At 54.3% G+C, this 20846-nt stretch overlaps 1 protein-coding gene across 2 annotated transcripts; it reads right to left on the bottom strand.

The window, feature by feature from the left end:
• Positions 1-6290: 6290 nt before the first annotated feature.
• On the bottom strand, positions 6291-12853 carry GPBAR1 (G protein-coupled bile acid receptor 1). Of its 2 annotated transcripts, none has more exons than XM_073304938.2 (2): positions 12151-12853; positions 6291-11298 (listed from the first exon to the last, which is right to left on the bottom strand). In XM_073304938.2, exon 2 carries the CDS (start codon positions 11168-11170, stop codon positions 10136-10138), a length of 1035 nt encoding a protein of 344 aa, XP_073161039.1. In that variant the 5' UTR covers positions 11171-11298; positions 12151-12853; the 3' UTR covers positions 6291-10135. The 2 variants fall into 2 exon arrangements, 1 of the variants encoding a protein (XP_073161039.1); XR_012154180.2 differs by lacking the exon at positions 12151-12853 and having other exon boundaries at positions 6292-6612; positions 9510-11996.
• Positions 12854-20846: the final 7993 nt, after the last annotated feature.

Here is a 20846-nt window from a genome sequence, read left to right on the forward strand (position 1 = left end):
GCAAAACATGATTCCAATTTCCTTACTCCCATTCCCTGTTCCCATTTCCCCCTTTAGCAAAACATGATTCCAATTTTCTTACCCCCATTCCCTGTTCCCATCTCCCCCTTTAGCAAAACATGATTCCAATTTTCCCACCCCCATTCGCTGTTCCCATCTCCCCTCCCACTCCCCCTTCCTGATTGACTGCAGACTATATAGTAAAACTTGAGTTCTGCTTAGCTATACCTTAACCAACCATTTTCCTGAAATTTAACTAACCAATCCTAACATGATTATTTAACCAATTATATCCCACCACCTTAATTAGTTTACACGCAGCAAAATTAATTATACAGCAGACAGGAACAATCCCAGAACCAGACAGAGATTATACAGACAAACAATGGGGAAATGGGGACTACAATGACAGAACAACACAGAAATGAGGATTTCACATCCCAGCTATTGATAAGTGAGTTCTTGCCAGACAGGATGCTATCCATCCAAGTTTCCTTTTACATCTTCTAGGCACTTCCCTTTCTCTGGAGGTGATGGGCACTATCAGGACAGGATTGTATCCTAACAGCCCAATAGCACCTTATTTCAATGTGACTAGTTTGGAATGGGAGGAGGTGACCGGTCGCTTCCCAGTTTAGGGCTGCCTCTGCTGCGTAGCCAAAGGCCTTAGCCTAAGCACAGGGCCTCAGACTGTCGCAGTGAGAGAAGGCCCTTACACCGGCAGACAGTGATTTTGATTCTTTCTTTTATACCTCTAGAACTAGCCAAGTGATAAGAATACATCTAAATTCTTAAAGTACAGGCCTATCTATATCTATATCTATATCCTAACAGGTGCGAAGCGCTGGGCACACAGGATCTGAAGCCAAGTCGGGGAGAGAGCGCTTTACCGTTAATCTTTATACAGAGAGTCCAAAATTACTCTGCGTCCAGCAAAAGTATTTAAACAGCGCATTTCTGGAGCAAGTCAGAATGGATGATAGCGGGTCTGTGCTCCCCAGCACGGGACACAAGAGTGGCTTGCGGGGGGATGTCAAGCCCCAGGGCAGGCCACTAGAAACACCGTTTAAACTGCAGCACGTTGTAATTGACCTTTGCTTTGACACGTGCTGGTGGCATTGCATTAGGGCAGTGCCTGAGATCCCAGCCGCCTGCGTGGGGCGCTGTACACACACGCGGTGAGAGACAGGCCCTTTCCCACAGTGACAATCTACACAGACAATATCACGGGCCCGACTGTTCCCTGCACCCCAGTTCAGGCCTGTCAAAGTCAGCTGGTCCCTGTCACCATTACGGTGTGTGTTGGGGGTTAGTAGCTGCTCAGCATTTTGTGAGCCAGGCTGTGGGAGACACTATTAAATAGCGTGACAGGCTTTGAATCTGAAGTGGAGTGACTCCAGATTTACACCAGTGGCTGAGAGCAGCATCTGGCCCACATTTAATATAAAATGGTCAGGTTAAACAAGACACAAGTGAGGCTAATCTGCCATGTGCACCCTTCCCCCTGCTGCACCAAGAGTTAGCCAAACACACATGGCCGCTTTGAACCCAAGCTGAGCGTCCCGTTTTGCTCCAGCTGGCTCTTCTCCATGCCATGTAAAAGGCGAATCCCTTTTCTAAGGGTCTTGCTCTCAAGAGCTTATACAGGGGTTCTATAGCAGGGAACGTGAACCCAGCCTCGTGGCTCAATGCTATGGTGATGGGCTTCAGCATAAGAGGCGAGATCAACCCAGGAATGGCATTTTATTAAAACAGGCTTTAAATGCTTCAGGTTGGCTTTGAATGTGCAACTGGACCTTGCCCAGCCGAGCAAGGTCTCTCCCCATGTCGTGCCGGGAATACGAAAGTGGCCCAGTCTCCTCCAGGTGGTGCTGTGCTCTGCCGAAGAGAATAGGCCAAGAGCCTAGATGCCACCCAAGCGAGTGGCATTACGCCAGGGTGGATTTGGCCTGGTGTTTGGGACTATAGCTCCCTGCCCTTCTGTGGGACACACGCACAAGGAGGCTGAAGGGCAGAGCTAATCAGCTTGCAAGCTTGCTGCAGAGGTGGGCCCTTCCAGGCGTTCATTAAGATGCCCCTCACTGCTACGCTGGGGAGGTGGCTTCATGAGCCAGCAGTGTGCCCTTGTTGCCAAGAAGGCCAATGGTATTTTGGGATGTATAAGTAGGGGCATAGCGAGCAGATCGAGGGACGTGATCGTTCCCCTCTATTCGACATTGGTGAGGCCTCATCTGGAGTACTGTGTCCAGTTTTGGGCCCCACACTACAAGAAGGATGTGGATAAATTGGAGAGAGTCCAGCGAAGGGCAACAAAAATGATTAGGGGACTGGAACACATGAGTTATGAGGAGAGGCTGAGGGAGCTGGGATTGTTTAGCCTGCAGAAGAGAAGAATGAGGGGGGATTTGATAGCTGCTTTCAACTACCTGAAAGGGGGTTCCAAAGAGGATGGCTCTAGACTGTTGTCAATGGTAGCAGATGACAGAACGAGGAGTAATGGTCTCAAGTTGCAGTGGGGGAGGTTTAGATTGGATATTAGGAAAAACTTTTTCACTAAGAGGGTGGTGAAACACTGGAATGCGTTACCTAGGGAGGTGGTAGAATCTCCTTCCTTAGAGGTTTTTAAGGTCAGGCTTGACAAAGCCCTGGCTGGGATGATTTAACTGGGAATTGGTCCTGCTTTGAGCAGGGGGTTGGACTAGATGACCTTCTGGGGTCCCTTCCAACCCTGATATTCTATGATTCTATGATTCTATGCTAGGGGTCAACTTTAAAGCAACTCGGTGTGTGACTTGCAAGCACCTGCTGGCTAGGTTTTTTTCCGGTTGCTCCCTGGAGGGGATCACTTCCAGCCAATCTCAAAGGGACGAGTGCATCAGAAAAGCCAGTCAGGCTGCAAGCGAGAGAGAGAGAGGGATCCATGTGCTTAGAGACATGGTGAAAGGTACATTGCTTGAGTCAGTTAAAACTAGACTGGAGAACTCATTGCAGGATCACTCCTGTCCCAGCTCCTGCACAGGGGAGAGCTAGGACCTGGTAAGTCATTTCCATCTATGTCTGTGCCTCTCCGGGGAAGGCTAGAAATCCTGCGCTCTTAGGAGATGGAAGAGGCTCTCGTCATCAGATGCATGGTGCCACCAGCCAGAAACATTAGAAACTCATGAGACAGGCCCCAAAAAAATCGCCGGCATGTCATACAAATCATGAGATTTGAAGAGCTACACGTTGAGTTCCTTTCTTTGCCTCCTGGCTTTTGAGCCCTCAGGTCACACACTCAGGTTTTGCTCTGCAGCCAGGAGAGCTAGACCCGGTTTTTTTTTTACAGACAGCGGAGATTCTCCCCTAATCACATGACTCCAGATGCTGGGGCTTTAAGTAAAACATCCAGTACCGTGCGATTCTTGCTAAAATCACCAGAGTCGGAAACGTGGCATGTGATTGTCCAAGATCGCACCCAGGGTTTGGGCCTCTGTGACACCGACTGATTCACTGCGGGAAAATCATCCATTTCACCTGCCTGTTCGTCTGGCTAAGAGGGGTAGTGGCTTCATAACAATGTGTTTAGTGCTTAGATGTTATGAAATGCTTGTGAGCCGCTGCCTGCATTAATCTTACTTGTAATAGCATTAGCACGTGCTCTAAAGTAACATTTACATTTTTGCTTTCTAACTATAAAAAAAGTTCGCTGTGACTCTGTCAGGAGGAAACATCTCCTGCCCATCAAGAAGGGCTCTCAGAGCTCAAAGGGGCTTTGCATTAATTGGCTACATGGAAAAGGGCTTGGCCCATCAGCTCGAATTCTGGAAGAAGGAACGAAAAACAGGTTTCATCTGTTTGGTCTCTCATGGGGCTCCAGCTACGAAAGAAACGCAGAGATCCCCAGGCTCTACCTGGGTTAGCCCTAAAAGGCATTCAGAGCTGACAGATTACAACAACTCAGTCACCTTTTAAAACCATGGACTGTAACTCATTTGTGTATCTATGTTTACCTGCTTTAACCTTGGAATAACTCACTCATTTCTTTTCGTAGTTAATAAATCCTTTGTTAGCTTGCTATAGGATTGGCGACAAGTGCTGTCTTTGGTGTGAGATCTAAGGTGCAAACTGACCTGGGGTAAGTGACAGGTCTCTTGGGACTGGGTGTAACCTGAATATTTTGTGATCTTTGGTGTATAGCAACCAGCTATCACTCAGTCCAGCTTGCCTGGGTGGCTAGATAGACTGGAGTGCCCAGCGTGGCTGTCTGTGACTCCATCGTGAGACCGGTAGAGTGGTTTAACAGTTCACACTTGTGAGTGGGTTGGTGAAATCTAATGATAGAATGTACCACCAGGTCGGGGTCTCTGCCCTGCTTCTTGCCAGTCGGCCTGGAAGTTGGCACTCACAGCCGTGAGCCGCTCCATTTCCCTTCTGCCCAGTGGAAACCAGTCCAACACAAGCTCTTGGCCTTGTCAGTAACGCCTCGGGAATGAAAACTGACACAGGTCAGCCCAGCTTCCGGAAATAGTCTTAATCTCCAGTTCATTCTTCTCTTCTCAAAAGCAGTCATGAGCCCCTGGCCTTCTGGGCCCACCCATTCCTCCCCATCCAAACTGAGGTTAGCAGTCCCTCCTCCGGAGCGGTCTCTCCATTCCCCTGCACCTTCCCTAGGAACAAGCCTTTTAGTTCTCTCCTTTTTGGGTGCTTTCAAATTACCCACTCCCTCCCTGGGAGCTACCTTTTCATGACCTCTCCTCGCTCGCGGCCCTTCCCTGGCCCTTTCCCCTCCCTCTCCCTCCCTGGGGAGCCCCATCTGGACTGATCCTGCAGCCTTCTTATAGGGTTCAGATGCCCCACTACCAAATGGCAATAAGCCCCCGCCCACGGTACCCCAGGCGGAGTTGCTAGGGCCGTCATGGGGCCAGTGAGGGCTTGATTCTTGTGGCGGGTCACTGGCCCCATGACAGTGATGCTTCAGGAAGATTCCGCTCCCCGCCCCGGGAGTCCAGCAGAGGCCAGACCGGACGTCTCCAGGCACTGTCCTCCCCTCCTCACGCCCTTGCTGATTCACATGCTGCTGAGATTCTCCCGGAGCGCCCCCAGCAGGGAAGCAGAAGTGAGGTGCAGCTGCAGATCCTCTTTCTGGTTGCAAGATGAGACTCGAGGGACGGCCTGAGCTTTCCAGGTCAACTCAGTTTGTCACCAGCCAAAGCAAAAGGCCATCAGCTCAGGAAATGAAATCGGGGGCCTCTTTTCATTTCCCCTGTGAATGGGAGCAAGAACCCTGCTGTGCGTCTCTCTCTCTCTGCTGCCTTTCAGCCTGAGAGATCTCCAAGCACTTCCCAAGCTAGACACGCAGGGATTGCGTTATCACTGGAATTGGTACCGGGGTAATTACCCATTGGAACAACTCACCTGGATCCTTCATCTCTGGAAGTCACGACTGGATGCTCTAACCCAAACAGAAGTGATGGGGATGATGCAGGAATCACTGGCCTGGTCATATTAGATTATCAGAAAAGTCCCTTCGGGCCTTCAAACCCATGAATTTTTACCTGGAGCATCTCCCATCCAAGTGCCAGCCACTCGAGACGGCTTAGCTTGGGAGCTCACAGGTAGCAGGGCCAGGCTGCAGGTATATGACGAGGGACATCCTTCAAACCACATTAACACCTTCACCTGCCCAACAGCCACCCAGAGAGCAGATCGTTTGGGCTACGGTATGGGGACTGGGTCTACACCTGAGAGGAGGGGAAGGTGTCCGGCCTATATTAACTCTGTGGCAGCCAAATTTACAGCCAAATGAGAAGACAAGGCAATAGCTAGGTAGCAACACAAATGCAAAGCGGCTGAGTGGTTGTTTGGCTCCTGGACTTTGGTTCCGAGGTTTGGGTGTGTTCGGGTCCCGTTTGATTTGCCCTGGTTCTGTACTGTGGGCTCCTGGGCCGGAGGAAACAGCCAGTGTACAGATGTAACCAAGGGCAAACGGTGAAGGTGTCTGGCCACATTCTGCTCTCGCTGTCAATGCAGAAGATCCAGTGTAATGCCATTGAAACCGCGGTCCACCTTCCCCATAGCTGCCCCTCCCTGGGCCAGGGCTGCCCCATGAGAGTTGCTCCTATTCCCTATAGGTCCAGGACAGTCACCCGGGGGGGATCTAGTGTCTTGCCCATCTCCAGCAGCACTGGTTGCTCCCTTCTGGGTGCAGTCTCCTTCACGCTCGCCCTGGTGCCCTCGCTATTTATTTTAGCTCAGTTCAGGCCCAGGTTCAGTTGCATTCAGAGTGTTCGGGTCCGGTTCCAGTTCAAGCCACCAAAAGACAATAACGGCTCAGCTCAGATCTCAATCTTAGTGGACGCAAACTCCAAAAAGAGAGTTGAAACGTAAAACGGAAACTCTTCTGATTGTTTGACCACTAATTTATTTGTTAATTTTAATTTCACATGAGTTTTCCTAGGGTTTTTTTGGCCTGTCGAACAAACAGTCGATTTTTTATGAACACTTTGAGCGAAATCAAGTACCAGCTTCTGATACCTGCACTGGCGTATTGGACCCCAGTGGTGAAGAGACACTGCAGTTTGGGGCATGGGCGTGAGACGCTGCCCCAGGGGTTGGGGATGGGCAGAAGGAGACCTGTTGGAGGAGAAGAAGGATTTGCGAACCGTTACTTTTCCCCTGCGTTTGAAGAGTTATTGCTAAGGGACAATCCCACCTCTTCTTCCCCCAGGGTGGAGTCTCAGAAAGTGGGCCGCTAGCTCTGGGCCCCCGGCTGCATCCCTCTCCCTCCCTGCTCTTGGGGGTGGGCCTCCTTCTCATCTCAGCCCATGCTCATCAGCCTGGGCCAGGCCTTTCTGGCCGCACTCACAGGCCTCTTGCGTTGGCTCGTTTACTAACGAGCGTACGATCCCAGCCGCATTTTGAAAAGTGAGCTCAAAAAATGCTGGTCCTTTCTGTTAGCCGGTAACCCACCTTTCTGGGGCGTGCGGCCGGCAGGACAAAATTCTGGGTCTGGTTGGGTTCTGGTTCAAGTAGAAACACTGGTTCAAACTGGTTCTCCTGCTCTGGTTCAACTCCCTGCTAACAGGGAGGGGAGTGAAGGCCAGCAGCAGAGTTCGCGGGCTGCGGGCGAGCCAGGAAAGGCGCACCCAGGGCTATGCAAATCCCGAGGGGGCGCATGCGAACAGGCGTCATGCAAACAGACCCACCCGGGCTGGGGCGGTGACGATGATGGTGTCTTTTATTACTGCTTCAAGCCAGAGGGCGCAGCAGCAGCCCCAGGCCCAGAGCCACTGCAGCCGGGTGAAGCCGCTGACAGGGACAAGGCCCGGGGGCGAGGCCCGTTGCTGGTGCGAAGGCGTGTCTCTCCAACGGAGCCAGCTCCCTATGCAAATCCCTGGGCTGGCCGATTTGCTTAGCTAAGAGGTGGGTGATATGGAAAACAGGACACGGCCCCGAGATGGCATAGATAGGGGAAGGGATACCACAGGTACAAGGCCCAGGGGGGCGAGATATGAGCCCCAGCATGGAATGGGGGTATTGCAGGGACCAGGACCCAGGGAAGATTCAGGGCACCAGGAGCTGGAAGGAAATGAGAGCACTATGGGCATCGGGGCCCCGTGGGGGAAAGGGGACCCCACCATCGGGGGAGAATAGGGGTGCTGCAGGCTGGCACCTGGTCACAGGCAGGGGGGCATGCAGGCAGGCAACAGAACCCCCAGGAAACGTATAAAGGAGCATCCCCTGTCCATCCCTCGCACACGCACAGAAGGGGGCAGCCTGTCTCAGACAGTCTTCGCCCTGGCCAGCTTCGGGGGGGCTCCACAGGGGAACCCTCCCCCCGCCTCTTGTGCAATGTGCTGGTTTCTAATGACGCGCTGAGACTCGGCGATCAAACCAGCGGCTGCTATGGAGCAGGTCCCCAGAGACCTGCCTGGGATGGATCCGTCAGGGCCGGTCTCGCTCCGCCCCGGCATCTAGAGGGGCCTTCCCTGGCTGGTCTCCATCCCACGCCAGCCTGGCCTGGGTGGTGGGGGCACCGTGGGGCGGCCGCAGAGTGGGGTGGGGGCCCGGAGTGGAATATCTGCGGGGGGAGGCTGGGGATCAGGATTGGGGGATGTTGGTGGAGCCGTTTGGAGAGACCTGTTCCTGGATGCCCCTGCCCTGGTCCTCGCTCTGGTTCCCTTCCCTCAGCACTAACTGCCCCTGGCCATAAAAGGGGACGGGCTGGTCTCCCCGTGGCGTGTCCCAGCCCCCTCAAGGTCCTTCCCCCAGCTCCTGGCCAGGGCTGGATCCGGGCCCGGAGGGTGGTGGGACACAGCAGGACAGAGCAGGTCCTTCCGGCCCTCAGCCCTGGCTCGCCCCCCACACTGCCATCCCCAGGAATCGCCCGCTAAACAGGGAGGGAGCCCAGGGACAAGGCCCAGGAGCCGGCTGGTGGGGCAGGCCCAGCCGGGATGGAAATTCCCCATGAGGCCTGGAAAAAGGCTCACGGATAAAAATAAACAGTCGCAAAGCAGAAGGCCCTGGGAAGCAGCTGGGCTGTGGGATAAACCGTGGGTGGGAGCGCGCTGCAGAGAGGGACCCAGCGGCCAAGGAGGCGGGAACCTGACTCTCCCTTCCAGGAGAGCCGGGATCCCGGGCTCAGCCGACTCCCTCCCCCGTTCAGTGGGGCTCCCACCGCTGCCAACCAGTGACGCACAAGCCGTATGAGGAACCGGGCCGCAGGCCCTGGATGAACAGGGCCCAGCAGCAAATGCATTAGCCCGAGGCGGGAGGCTCGGAGGTCTGGTGGCAGACTGGGCTTTACAAGCCAGGGCCGAGGTTAAAATGGGGAATCTCCTTTCAACACCAGGGGCTGCGGCAGAGATGGTGCCAGGGCCTGGGCGAAGGCACTGGGCTGAGTCCAGGACCCGGGTTGGGCGGCTTAGTGTGCCCGGAACCGAACATCCCAGGCGCAGGGACCCCGCCGCGCGGGATACCCCTTCCCTGCTCCGTGGCCTGACGCTTGTGCCTCTCAGCGGGAGAGGCGGTCCGAGGAGCGGGGCGTGGACCGTGCGTGGAGTGGCTTGGCGCTCTCAGAGCCAGGCTGAAGGGCACCCAGACCTGAGACGGCCCTGGGCACTGCCGTACAGGGGGCGAAGGTGCCTGAATCCCATAGGCTCCTCTCCCCACCAATGAACCTCTCCAGCCAGTCACTTTTGGTCTCCGCCAACACGGCTCGCTGCCTGGGGGCTGCGGTTTTTACCCACATGGAGACCCAGCAGCAGCTCGGCCTAGCAGGGGACAGGAAGGAAAAGTGACTGCTAACAGAGCTCTGCCTTGAAGTGATATAAGCCCTTGAAGCTCCTGTCTCTGAGCCCACGGGGGTGCCGGGCCCTAGTCCCATTTGGGACCCAAGCAGCAGTAACCCCACTGTTTCAGGGGTGCTATCGTCTAATTGCACTTGGGGGGCAGGGAGTTGTGCCAGGGAGGGTACTGGGGCCCCAGGAATTCCAAGCCCCACTGGCCTAACTCCGAGCGTTAATACAAACCTCGCCCTGTAGCCTGTCCCGACGGGGCGCAGCGACTCACATATTCACTGCGGGGTTAACGTCAACAAAGGAGCTGAGAATTCAGGTGGGTCCGATCCGGAGAGGTCAGGGCACCTGCTAGACCCTGGCAGGATCGGAGCCCACATCAGCCCAGAAACTCAGGTCTTACCCCCAGAGAACAAATATAATTGATGAGTATCGTCGTGGGATGGAAGCACACCAGATGGAAGCCACCCCAGCCAGTGAGGTTGCAGGAGGGAGGATCGTTTAGCGAGGAACCAGCCACTCAGAAGCCGAGATCATTCTCGGAATCGACGAGATGCTTTGAAAAACTAATGTACCAAAATCTGACTGGCCGGGGCATGAGACCCAAGCTTATTCTTTAGGCCAACCAAAGTGCAGAAAACAGCAATGACCAGCCCAGCATCCGTGTGTGGGCGGGGGAGGATGAGGTTACCTGCCTGCCTCGGTCATTAAAATATAATGGCCCAGTAAATCATTGGATCCCTCTGAAAGGTCCACGCTGACCCTTTAGCTGCTGCATCCCCAGCAAGTCCCAGACTTGCCTTGTTGTGGCAAGAGGCCACGATCGCAGGTTTGGTGTCTCCATCGCAGGGGCCAGGGCATCAGCTGGGAGCTGGAGCCCCACCTTCTGCCTGAAGGCAAGAGGCCCCGCTCTGTGACGTCCCACCCTGCTGGCGCCCGGCCTCCCCTCGCTCGCAGCACCGCGCCCTGCAGCCAGCGCAGCCCTTGGCCACCACCTCCCTCCAGAACTGGGTGTACTGGCGGTTGCAGAAGCCCAGAGTGATGGGTACCACGGCGGCGCTGCTGCTCCCCACGCAGGTGAGGATGAGGAGGGTGTACTTGTCGATGAAGCTGCGGTTCTGGATGGCCAGCACCGAGACGTGCAGGCCGGCCACGTAGGGCACCCAGCACACCAGGAAGATCAGGGAGAGGCTGGCGATGCACTTGGCATGCCTCAGCTCCAGCTGCTGCTCCAGCTCCGAGGGGCCCTGGCCTTGGTTCACGGAGCGCAGCACCTTCTTGATCTCCTGCAGCTGGTGCCTGGCCGCCCGCAGCACCTGGATGGACATGAAGGCCATGGCCAGGATGGAGGGGATGAGGAAGCCGTAGATCTCCAGGTAGAGGTAGGCAGTGGGGAAGACCTGGTGGTAGGAGCAGTTGGAGCTGGGTCCCCAGTGGTTCCACCCCAGCACTGGCAGGCAGGCAAAGAGTAGAGGCAGCACCCAGGTCAGCAGCAGGCAGAGGGGCACCCAGCGGTGCACCCAAAAGCAATGGAAGTGCAGCGGGTAGCTGATGCATAAGTACTTCTCGTAGTGCACCACCAGCAGGTTGGCCAGCAAGGCGAGGAAGAGGAAGTTGGGGGCCACGTGGACGAAGAAGCAGATGTGGTATCCCCGGCTATCCTCGAACTGCATCCGAGGGATGAAGGGCAGGGCCGCCCCGGCCAGGAGATCAGCCGACAGCAGGCTGAGAAAGAACCAGCTGGCGGGGCCGTGCAGCTTCCGGTTGCAGAGGATCCCGAGGATGATGAAGAGGTTGGCCAGGATGATGAAGAGCGAGAGTGGGCCCGAGAGCCAGAAGATGAAGCGCATCGGGGAGCTCCCCTGCGCCCCGGCGTGCCCGGAGGAGTTCTCCATCCTCTCGCTCAGCGCTGGCGGCAGGTCGGAACGGGGTCAGCCAGTGCAGCGTGACACGAGCCGGGCGACACTGCAGACGGGGGCGCGGGGCTCATCCTCCTCTCTCCCCCGGGACAGGCCACAGCCTCCTGCCGGGAAAGAGACCATATTGCAGCGTTATTCTCTGCCTAGACCGCTGGGACAGTGACACGCCCTAGACTGCTCGAGAATCTAACCGGCTCATGAATAAGCAAGACCATTTCCTGTCTAAGCAGCACGAGCCTGCAGCGATGATGACATCGGGCCCAGATGGCGTAAGATCTCCCCAGCCTCCCTGTCCTTTGGAGACCGCCCCCCCGGATACACAAACAGGAGACCATCACCTCGCTGCCTCCAAGGAACTTACAAAGGTCAGGCCCGATCAAAATTTGGCCAGAGCCCCCAAGGACAACCCAGGATGCTGGGTGGGGGGGAGTCTGGAGGGTGCTCAGCGGGGGCATTCGCTCTTCAGAGTCAGTGCTGAGCCCCACATCACAGGATAGGGCTAGGGGGCTGCACTGGAGGGAGCGGGGTGGCCCACCCAGCGGGGGAGGGGGGGCCTGCGCTGGAGGGAGCGGGGTGGCCGACCCAGCCGGGGGGGCGCTGCGCTGGAGGGAGTTGGGTGGCCCACCCAGCCGGAGGCGTTGTGCCAAGTGTTTTTTTTAAACTCAGGCCTAAAACCAAGTGACTGATATGCTCGCTCATGGCTGTGAAAGATCCCTTGACACTTTGAGCAAGAGTCTAAGCTACTGCACAGGGTGCCCCCTTCAAAGAGAAGACAAAGCAGCAACATATACAAAAAAGGCCTTTAACCCCCCCCCCCCCCGATTTAAATTAATTGCCGATCAAAAAGGCTGCGTATGTGAGAAAACGAATAACGAGCTGTCGATAGCTCTAAATAGCTAGAGATGTAATTCTTGGGTTTTTTTATTTATTTAAAGAGCAACGTCTACAAAAATCACCTGTCCACAGAGCCGGGCAATTCCGACACAGCAAACAAAAACGAATAATCCATAATATCATCGCAAGAGATTCAGTCACAGTTCCATGACTGCGGCCCAAGAGAGATTTGATTTAATTCCTGCCCATATTCAGCTATTGGTCAATAAATAAATTGATCGTTGCGAACGTCCAACTCTTCAGAACCACAAAGTCAAACAGGCAGGAGGAAGGACTCTTTGTTCTAAATCTCTGTTGAAATCATGTGTCTGCACCGCAGGGAGGTCACTCTTGGCAGCAGATCTCTACCTAACCGACCAGCATGGTTAGATTGTGAAAGTCTCTCTCTGCTGTGTTATGAAAAGCAACACGTTAAAAATGGCTTGGGATTAGGGATTAGGTATTTGGCTGGCTAATAAAGCCACCAGAGCTCCTGTTCTCGTGAACGATCGTCTCAAAATACAGTGCTACGATCTAACGCCTCCCCTTCCATATGTGTTGTCTGCTAGTGCCAGTGGCTCTGGGACATTTTTAGTAGTGGGGGTACTGAAAGCCAGCCCCGTTACCCCCCCCCGCCCAGAGGTGGGGCGCAGGGCTGTGTCTCCAGGAGGGGGGCACCCAGAAAGGGGTAAGGGAGCTGAGACCACAGCCGGGGGTGGATGTGGGGCCAGGAGCGGAGTCCCAGGCGGGGGCCGGCAACCGGGACCCCACGTGCGGGGCCAAGAGCAGAGCCCCGTCCATGGGGCCAGGTGCGGAGCCCCAGGCGTGGAGCCCTGGGAACAGGGCCCCCACTGAGCAGGGGGCCGGGCATGGGGCCCTGGGCACAGGGCCAGCAGCCAGGGCCCCAGGAGCAGAGGCCCGGGAGCGGAGTTGGGGCAGGCGCGGGGCCCTAGGCCAGCAGCTGGGACCGGAGCCCCAGGTGAGGTGAGGGGTTGGGGAGCAGAGTGCGGGTGGAGGGCCGGGAGCAGGGCATAGGCACAGGAATCACCCCCAAGTTTTATGCACAGAGCTAGCAGCTGGGGAGTGGGACCCCTGGGGGTGCTGAAGCACCCCCTGCACCCCTACTTCCCACGTCTCTGGCTAGTGCTTTATTGCAATTCAGTCCTCTTCAGATCGATTGCTCCTTGGGCCTCGCTGTAGTTACGCTTCAGGTTGGTAGAAGCGATGAGAATCTGAGTGTGTTGATGTTCCAGGTCGCTACCCTCACTTGCACAGAATGTCTGGGGTGAGGAGGAGACAATTGGTAGGTCACCTTGGACTAGGGACTGGCTTGCCATGCCTCAGTTTCCCCACCTGTAATAATCTGGGCAAGAGGCTTTCCGATGTGGGGGCAAAAGGTGCTATCTGCAGGGTCATGATGTGCAGCAGGGCAGAGGTTAACAGTGTTAGGATATAGATATTCAGGCCTGTCTGTAAAGGCCTATACTCTAAGAATTTAGATGTATTCTTATCACTTAGCTAGTTCTAGAAGTACAAAAGAGAGACTCAAAATCACTGTCTGACTGTATAAGGCCTTTTCTCCCTGTGACAGGCTGAGGCCCTGTTCTTAGGCTGAGATCTTTGGCTAAGCAGCGGGGGCAGCCATTAGCTGGGAAGCGACCGGTCACCTCCTCCCATTCCAAACTAGTCACATTGAAATAAGGCAACCTGGGGCTGTTCGAAAGGTGATCTGATCTATCACCTCCAGAGAACAGGAAGAGCCTAGAGGATGTAAAAGGAAGTTTAGTTTGATAGTTTTCTGTTCAGTAAGAACTCACTTATCAATAGACACAGCTGGGAAACCCTTATGTCTTTATAGACGTAGTTGTGAAATCCTCATTTCTGTATTGTTTCGTCATTATAGTTCCCATTTTGCTTCCCCCAGGAGATCCACCGGAGCGCAGGGACTCCTTGCTGAGACTGCCAGAATGGGGACCAATCCCTGCCCAAGGCAATGCCCCTTCCCGCACCCGCCCTGCTGGGAAAGGTAGGGGGACTGCCTGGGGACCAGCGCAGTTAAACTGATGGGAAGCCCCAGACGGAGGACACTTCGAGCACCCAGCAACGGAGGCATCAAGGCCCGAGTTCCATTCACAGCCCATTGAGTTAACCCACCGGCAGCTGCCACCCGGCTCATTTACAAAGAGCCAGAGAATCATAAAACGCTTTCCGCCGGGGAAACATGCTTTGCCTTCGGGGCAAGAGTGGCAGGCGGTTGCCGGAGCAATAACAGCCACGGGGATGCGCCTTTAATGGACCCATAAAGAGCCCCTGGGAAGGAGCAGGCTTGTTAGGGAGTCAGCAGATTGCCCACGCCGGGAGCCAATTACATCATTACAGCTAGATAATGACCGGCAGGAGCCTTTGATCAAGCCAGACCGCCCCAGCTCAGAGCAGGACACAGCGGAACAAGCTGATCAGCTTTTATTTCATTAAAATGTTGTTTTCTGTTTTGAAGAGGATTCATCTCAGGGGAAATGCGTGGCCAGCAGGGCAATGGCTTCTGCTCAGCCAGGCTAAAGCATGGAACCGGAACTCAGGAGATCTTGCATCCCTGCTTGGCTCTGGATGGGAGAGCTGAGTTTTATTCCAAGTTCTGCCAGTGACCCTCCCAAGTCATTGTGCCTCAGTTTCCCCATCTGCAAAATGGAGTTAATGCCAGTGGCCCACTTGGGTGGAAAGTGCTTGAAAATCAAATGTGCAGGAGGTAAGGGCGGCATGTGACAAGGCACTGATAGGTTTTAGTACATGAACAAATTGGTTACTACAAACTGGGCTGAGACCTGCTAACTCGTTTCATATGATCCAGGCAGCAGGGAGTAACCAGTTCTGTTAGCACCCCGGGGTTACGATTTAAACCAGCGATGATGAAAGGGTCAGAGTGTCTCTCTTCTTGTAGCATGCAACTCCTAACTCAGGGCCTGCTTCCAACCTGTGCTGTAGAGGTGAAATGTTTTTATATCCCCTTCCTAGCCCCTATGAGCTTGACCCACAGAAACCTGAGAGCAGGAGTAGGACCTTCCAGATGGCAGAATCTTGGCTCAGAGGCAGTGACAGGGAACCATCTCCTCTCTCCCCCAAAAGAAATATTTCGGATGTTCTGGGAGCTGCTTCTTCTAGGGCAGTGGTTTTCAAGCTGTGGTCCAGGGACGCCTTGGGGGGGGGGGGGGGCTGCAGACTATGTCTAAGATTTCCAAAGGGGTCTGGCATCTCTATTCCAAAAATTTTAAGGTTGAAAGCCACTGTTCTAGGGCCCCTTTCTACCAATCACCAGAAAATTCTTACAGTTCTTTTTACACCCACGAACCCTCCAAATGGGACCTTGAGGGACAGTAATTTTGGTTGTACAGAAGAACCTCATGGTGGGAAGTGGAGGTAAGGCCCAGAGTATAATAAAACACACGTTTTATTGTCTCAGAAAACATCCAGTCAATGTACAGCGACAGTCAAAAAAGGGAACAGAATGCTGGAAATCATTAAGAAAGGGACAGAAAATATCATGTTGCCTCTATATAAATCCATGGTACGCCCACATCTTGAGTACTGTGTACAAATGTGGTCGCCCCATCTCAAAAAAAAAAAATATATTGGAATTGGAAAAGGTTCAGAAAAGGGCAACAAAAATTATTAAGGGTATGGAACAGCTTCCATATGAGGAGAGATTAATAAGACTGGGACTTTTCAGCTTGGAAAAGAGATGACTAAGGGGGGATATGATTGAGGTCTATAAAAGTAGGACTGGTGCAGAGAAAGTAGATTTGAGAAGTAGTTAACAACACTTCCTTAACACAAGAACTAGAGGTCACCAGATAGGCAGCAGGTTTAAAACAAATAAAAGGAAGTATTTCTCCACACAACGCACAGTCAGTCTGTGGAATCAGAAAATATCAGGGTTGGAAGGGACCTCAGAAGGTATCTAGTCCAACCCCCTGCTCAAAGCAGGACCAACCCCAACTAAATCATCCGAGCCAGGGCTTTGTCAAGCCTGACCTTGAAAACTTCTAAGGAAGGAGATTCCACCATCTCCCTAGGTAACCCATTCCAGTGTTTCACCTCCCTCCTAGTGAAAAAGTTTTTCCTAATATCCAACCTAAACCTCCCCCACTGCAACTTGAGACCATTGCTCCTCGTTCTGTCATCTGCCACCACTGAGAACAGTCTAGAGCCATCCTCTTTGGAACCCCCTTTCAGGTAGTTGAAAGCAGCTATCAAATCCTCCCTTATTCTTCTCTTCCGAAGACTAAACATCCCCAGTTCCCTCAGCCTCTCCTCATAAGTCATGTGCTCCAGCCCCCCAATCATTTTTGTTGCCCTCCGCTGGATGTTTTCCAATTTTTCCACATCCTTCTTGTAGCGTGGGGCCCAAAACTGGACACAGTACTCCAGATGAGGCCTCACCAATGTCGAATAGAGGGGAACGATCACGTCCCTCGATCTGCTGGCAATGCCCCTACTTATATACCTCCAAATGCCATTGTTCTTCTTGGCAACAAGGGCACACTCTTGACTCCTTGCCAGAGGATGTTGTGAAGGCCAAGACCATAACAGGGTTCAAAAAAGAACTAGATAAATTCATGGAGGATAGATCCAACTATGGCTATTAGCCAGGATGGGCAGGGATGGTGTAACAGAATCATAGACTCTCAGGGTTGGAAGGGACCTCAGGAGGTATCTAGTCCAACCCCCTGCTCAAAGCAGGACCAATCCCCAACTAAATCATCCCAGCCAGGGCTTTGTCAAGCCTGACCTTAAAAACCTCTAAGGGAGGAGATTCCACCGCCTCCCTAGATAACCCATTCCAGTGCTTCACCACCCTCCTACTGTCCCTAGCCTCTGTTTGCCCGAAGCTGGGAATGGGCGACAGAGGATGGATCACTGGATGATTCCCTGTTCTGTTCACTCCCTCTGGGGCACCTGGCCCTGGCCACTGTTGGAAGCCAGGATCCTGGGCTAGACGGACTTTTGGTCGGAGCCAGTAGGGCCATTCTTATATACCACCAGTCATCCAACATCCTTCACAGCCTTTATTGGTATGGTGGTTGCTTCACCTAGCCCCGAGATCCAGGCACCTCTGGGGTGGAATGCAGCAGCTATTTCACAGCACCCAGCAACGCTGTAAGCCAGTTTGGGCAGGAAGCGATAAAGCATTCAGTATCTAAATTCAACAGGAAAAGAGGGAGAAGCAGCAAGTGAATTCCTTCCTGGTGGGAATGTGGCCAGAGCAGTGGGAGAACTCTTCTGAAAAGTGCCAGCCAATCTTTGTCAAGCACAGCTGCTTAGGAGAGTGGGGTTTTCACCTCACTGCTCAAATCAGCAGCCCTGGGGTTAGCTGAAACCATTTTAAACAGACTGAAACTGATGCTCTCCAGAGGAGTAAAAGTTTTAACGTTATCGGTTTTAAATCTAGTTCATTCCGCTAAACAGGTCGTTTCCTGGCCCCACTCCTGTGGTATCTGACCCCCTCGCACTCTTTCCTGCGGTGACTCTCAACCTTTCCGGACAACTGGTCCCCTTTCAGGAGGCTGATTTGTCTTGCGTCCCCTAAGTTTCACCTCACTTAAAAACTACTTGCTTACAAAATCAGACATAAAAATACAGAAGTGTCATGGCACACCATGACTGAAAGACTACCGACTTGCTCATTTTTACCATATAATTATAAAATAAATCCATTGGAATATAAACATTGTACTGACATGTCAGAGTCCGGTGTATAGAGCAGTGTAAACAAGTCATTGTCTGTATGACATTTTAGTTTGTCCTGACTTCGCTAGTGCTTTTTATGTAGCCTGTTGTAAAACTAGGCAACTACCTAGTAAGTGGACGTACCCCCGGAAGCCCTCCGCGTACCCCCATGGGTCCACATACCCCTGGTTTAGGACCACTGCTTTAATGAACTTACCCTCCCAACAGCCATAGGAAACAGAAGTGCCATTTTCCCCATTCTGCAGCTGAGGTGTAGAAACACTAAGAGACTGGCCCAAGGCCACCCAGGAAGGCTGTAGCGGAGCAGGAAACTGACCTCGGGCTTCCAAGTCCCAGTCTCGCACCCAAGAAATACAAACATGGATCCGTCTAAAGAGAAACCTTCACCACTGAGACTTGAAACTGAAAATGCATTATCTAGTGAATTACAGAGCTGTCTCTTGTTGCGTCTCGGCAGCGCCGGGCACAACGGGGCCCTGATCTCAGCTACAAGTCATCTCTTCTTGCCATAAACAGCCAACCCCATGTAACAGCTGCCCTGAATAAAGACCCAGAGCAAGGGTCTTTCCTTATGGGCCAAAGCAGCTCCATTCCTCCCATATCACTCTAGCTAGAAGAAAAACAAGCAAACTCACACCTGGCCATGCTCGCTGCAGACCAACACGGGATCCCGGACTCGCAAGGAGAGTAACTGCTCTGCTGCCAATGCAATCACCTCCTCTGGCATTTGGCAGGTTGTGCCCTTTCCCTCCTGCAGCCCACGCACTGTGGAAAGGGCAGCCCTGCTGGCCACAGCATGAGTGCAGAGAAGGCACTGGAGTGTGATGGGAACAGACAGTCTTCAGCCACTCCCCTACTGGGGCAGGGCCAGGGGAGCCAATAGGTCTTTCCCATCTTTAGCTGGGCTGGTTCTTCTCCTTCTCCCAGGCTGAGCAGCCCCCCCCCCCCCCCAATCTCCAAATCCCTGGCAGCAGGCCTGGGAAAAAAAGGGGGGGCACGATTCCACTAGTAAATGCACACACAGGGAAGCATTGCCAAGTTCTCTGCTGAGCTCTGGCTTTCCCCAGGACTCTTTCCTTGGGGAGTCTGGTGTCTTAACGGGACGAGACCAGCCAGGAGGGCATCCCGCTGCATTCTGCAGGTGTCCACGGCTGTGCCAGGGGATCCAGAGATTGCAAGCTGCCCTGGAGCACAGCCTGCCCTTCCCCACCACACTCCTTCCTTCCTGCCTGGGCTGAGATAAGTTTGCCTCAGCGTACAACGGAAATGTGCATAAGTGCATTAACAGAACCGGGCTTCGTCCACCCCACCCCCTGGCACCGTGGCCCCCCTCCAGAGACCGGAGCTGCATAAAGGAGAGAGGGTAGGTTAAAAGCATGTAGGATAAATTAAGAAAATGCAACGGGCCAGGGGCAACAAGGCAGCATCAGCTTGTGTTTTGATAACATCTCTCTTCAGGAGATCCCAAAGCGCTTTAGACAGCAGTTAGTTAAGCCCCACCGCCCTGTGTATTATCCCCCTTTTATATATGGGGAAACTGAGCCACGGGGGGGTGGGGGGGGAGTGAGTCACTCCAGAAGTCATTGGCAGAGCTGGGAACAGAACCCAGGGATCTAGGTGTCTCGGCCGCCCCAACTGGCAGGACTCTGAAGGGGAGGCGGCAGACATAGGACAGAAGGAAACTGCAAAGAGCCTGGCCAGATCAGGGGCCCAGGGGCTGCAGGAAGCGAGGGGGAACAGAGCCCTCATGAGCGTAAAGCCCTGATGCCAAGACCCTCCCAATTCCCCAGAACCAGCTTCTCGGGCTGGGCCACGGTCGCAAGGAGCCTGCTATCCACCCCTCCCCATACAGCCTCCAGGGGAACAGGCACCATCTGCCCTCTCTGACTCCTGCATGGAGCGGGCTAGCAGGGACATTGGCGATGCTTGCCCTCCTTCTGGGACAACGGGGGGGAATCATGTCCCTTCCAGGGTGGGGAGGAAAAGCCACCACAATGGCTGGGCCATGCGGCCCCTTCTCCATCATCTCCCCCTCTCCCCAGCAGATCAGCCACCCTCCAGGCACAACCCCCAGCCCTGGCTGGGACAAGGGATCCTCCCTCCCCGTGTTTGGTTTGGGTTCGTGAGTCCCTGCTGCCCCCGAGAGAAGCAGTGGCCAAAAGACAACTCCCTCCCGCCCCCCGCCATGCTGGGTGTGACCCTCAGCCAGCTCCATCTGTGCCCCCTTGGACCTGGCCCTGCCATCCCTCTGGCCACACAGTAGGAAGAACGGACCAGCGGCCAAGGAGCCTGCCTGGAACTCCAGACAGCTGGATTCAATTCCCCTCTGCTCAGGTGACACTGGCCATGTGACTTGATCGCCATGCATCAGTTCCCCTCTGTCCAGTGGGGACAGCCCTGCCCTGTCTCACGGGAGAAGGGGGATAAATACGTTAGCAATTGTGCAGCGGGCAGGGTAGGCGGTCACGGGACCCCAGAGACGCACCTTGGACCCAGATACAGCAGGAGGGTTTCGGGGAGCCCTTTGGGGGCTGGCGCAGCTCTCCGGAGGCCCACAAAGGTTTCTCTTTGCTACCTTAGGGGCTTTATTCTGATGCTCCCCTGCAGCAGGCCTGAGATTTGAACGCTGGGGCTGGGATCGCTCGGAGGGGGCACCTGAGACTCTGGAACCCCCTTCCTCCATGAGGCAGGGAGATCCCCAATCGGCTGCCTTTCAGCGCATGGCCAGCAGCATGGCCGAGATCCCAGGGCAGCCTCATCTGCACCCAGGTGAGCAGAGCCTGGCATTACAGCCTGCCCAGAGAAGCTGGCTGCCTGCCCTGACACATGCTACCATCTGACGGGCCCAAACCGGGTCCAGCATGGCAGCGGTCAGGAAGACACGGCAGGGAGTCAGCGGTTGGCACACAAGAGAGGCAGCCCTATGGGGCCCCAGAGAGAACTGCTGGGACACAGAGCCTTTGGAGGGGAGAGAAGGCAGAAGAGTCCCACAGTGAAGACAATTTAGGGGAATCAGTTCCCCATGGGGCACCCC

This window comes from Lepidochelys kempii, chromosome 11 (assembly GCF_965140285.1).
Source record: "Lepidochelys kempii isolate rLepKem1 chromosome 11, rLepKem1.hap1, whole genome shotgun sequence".
NCBI classification, from domain to species: Eukaryota; Metazoa; Chordata; order Testudines; family Cheloniidae; genus Lepidochelys; species Lepidochelys kempii.

Bases quoted from the DNA above. Each gene is read 5' to 3' on its own strand.
- GPBAR1 (XM_073304938.2), bottom strand. From the start codon at position 11,170: ATGGAGAACTCCTCCGGGCACGCCGGGGCGCAGGGGAGCTCCCCGATG.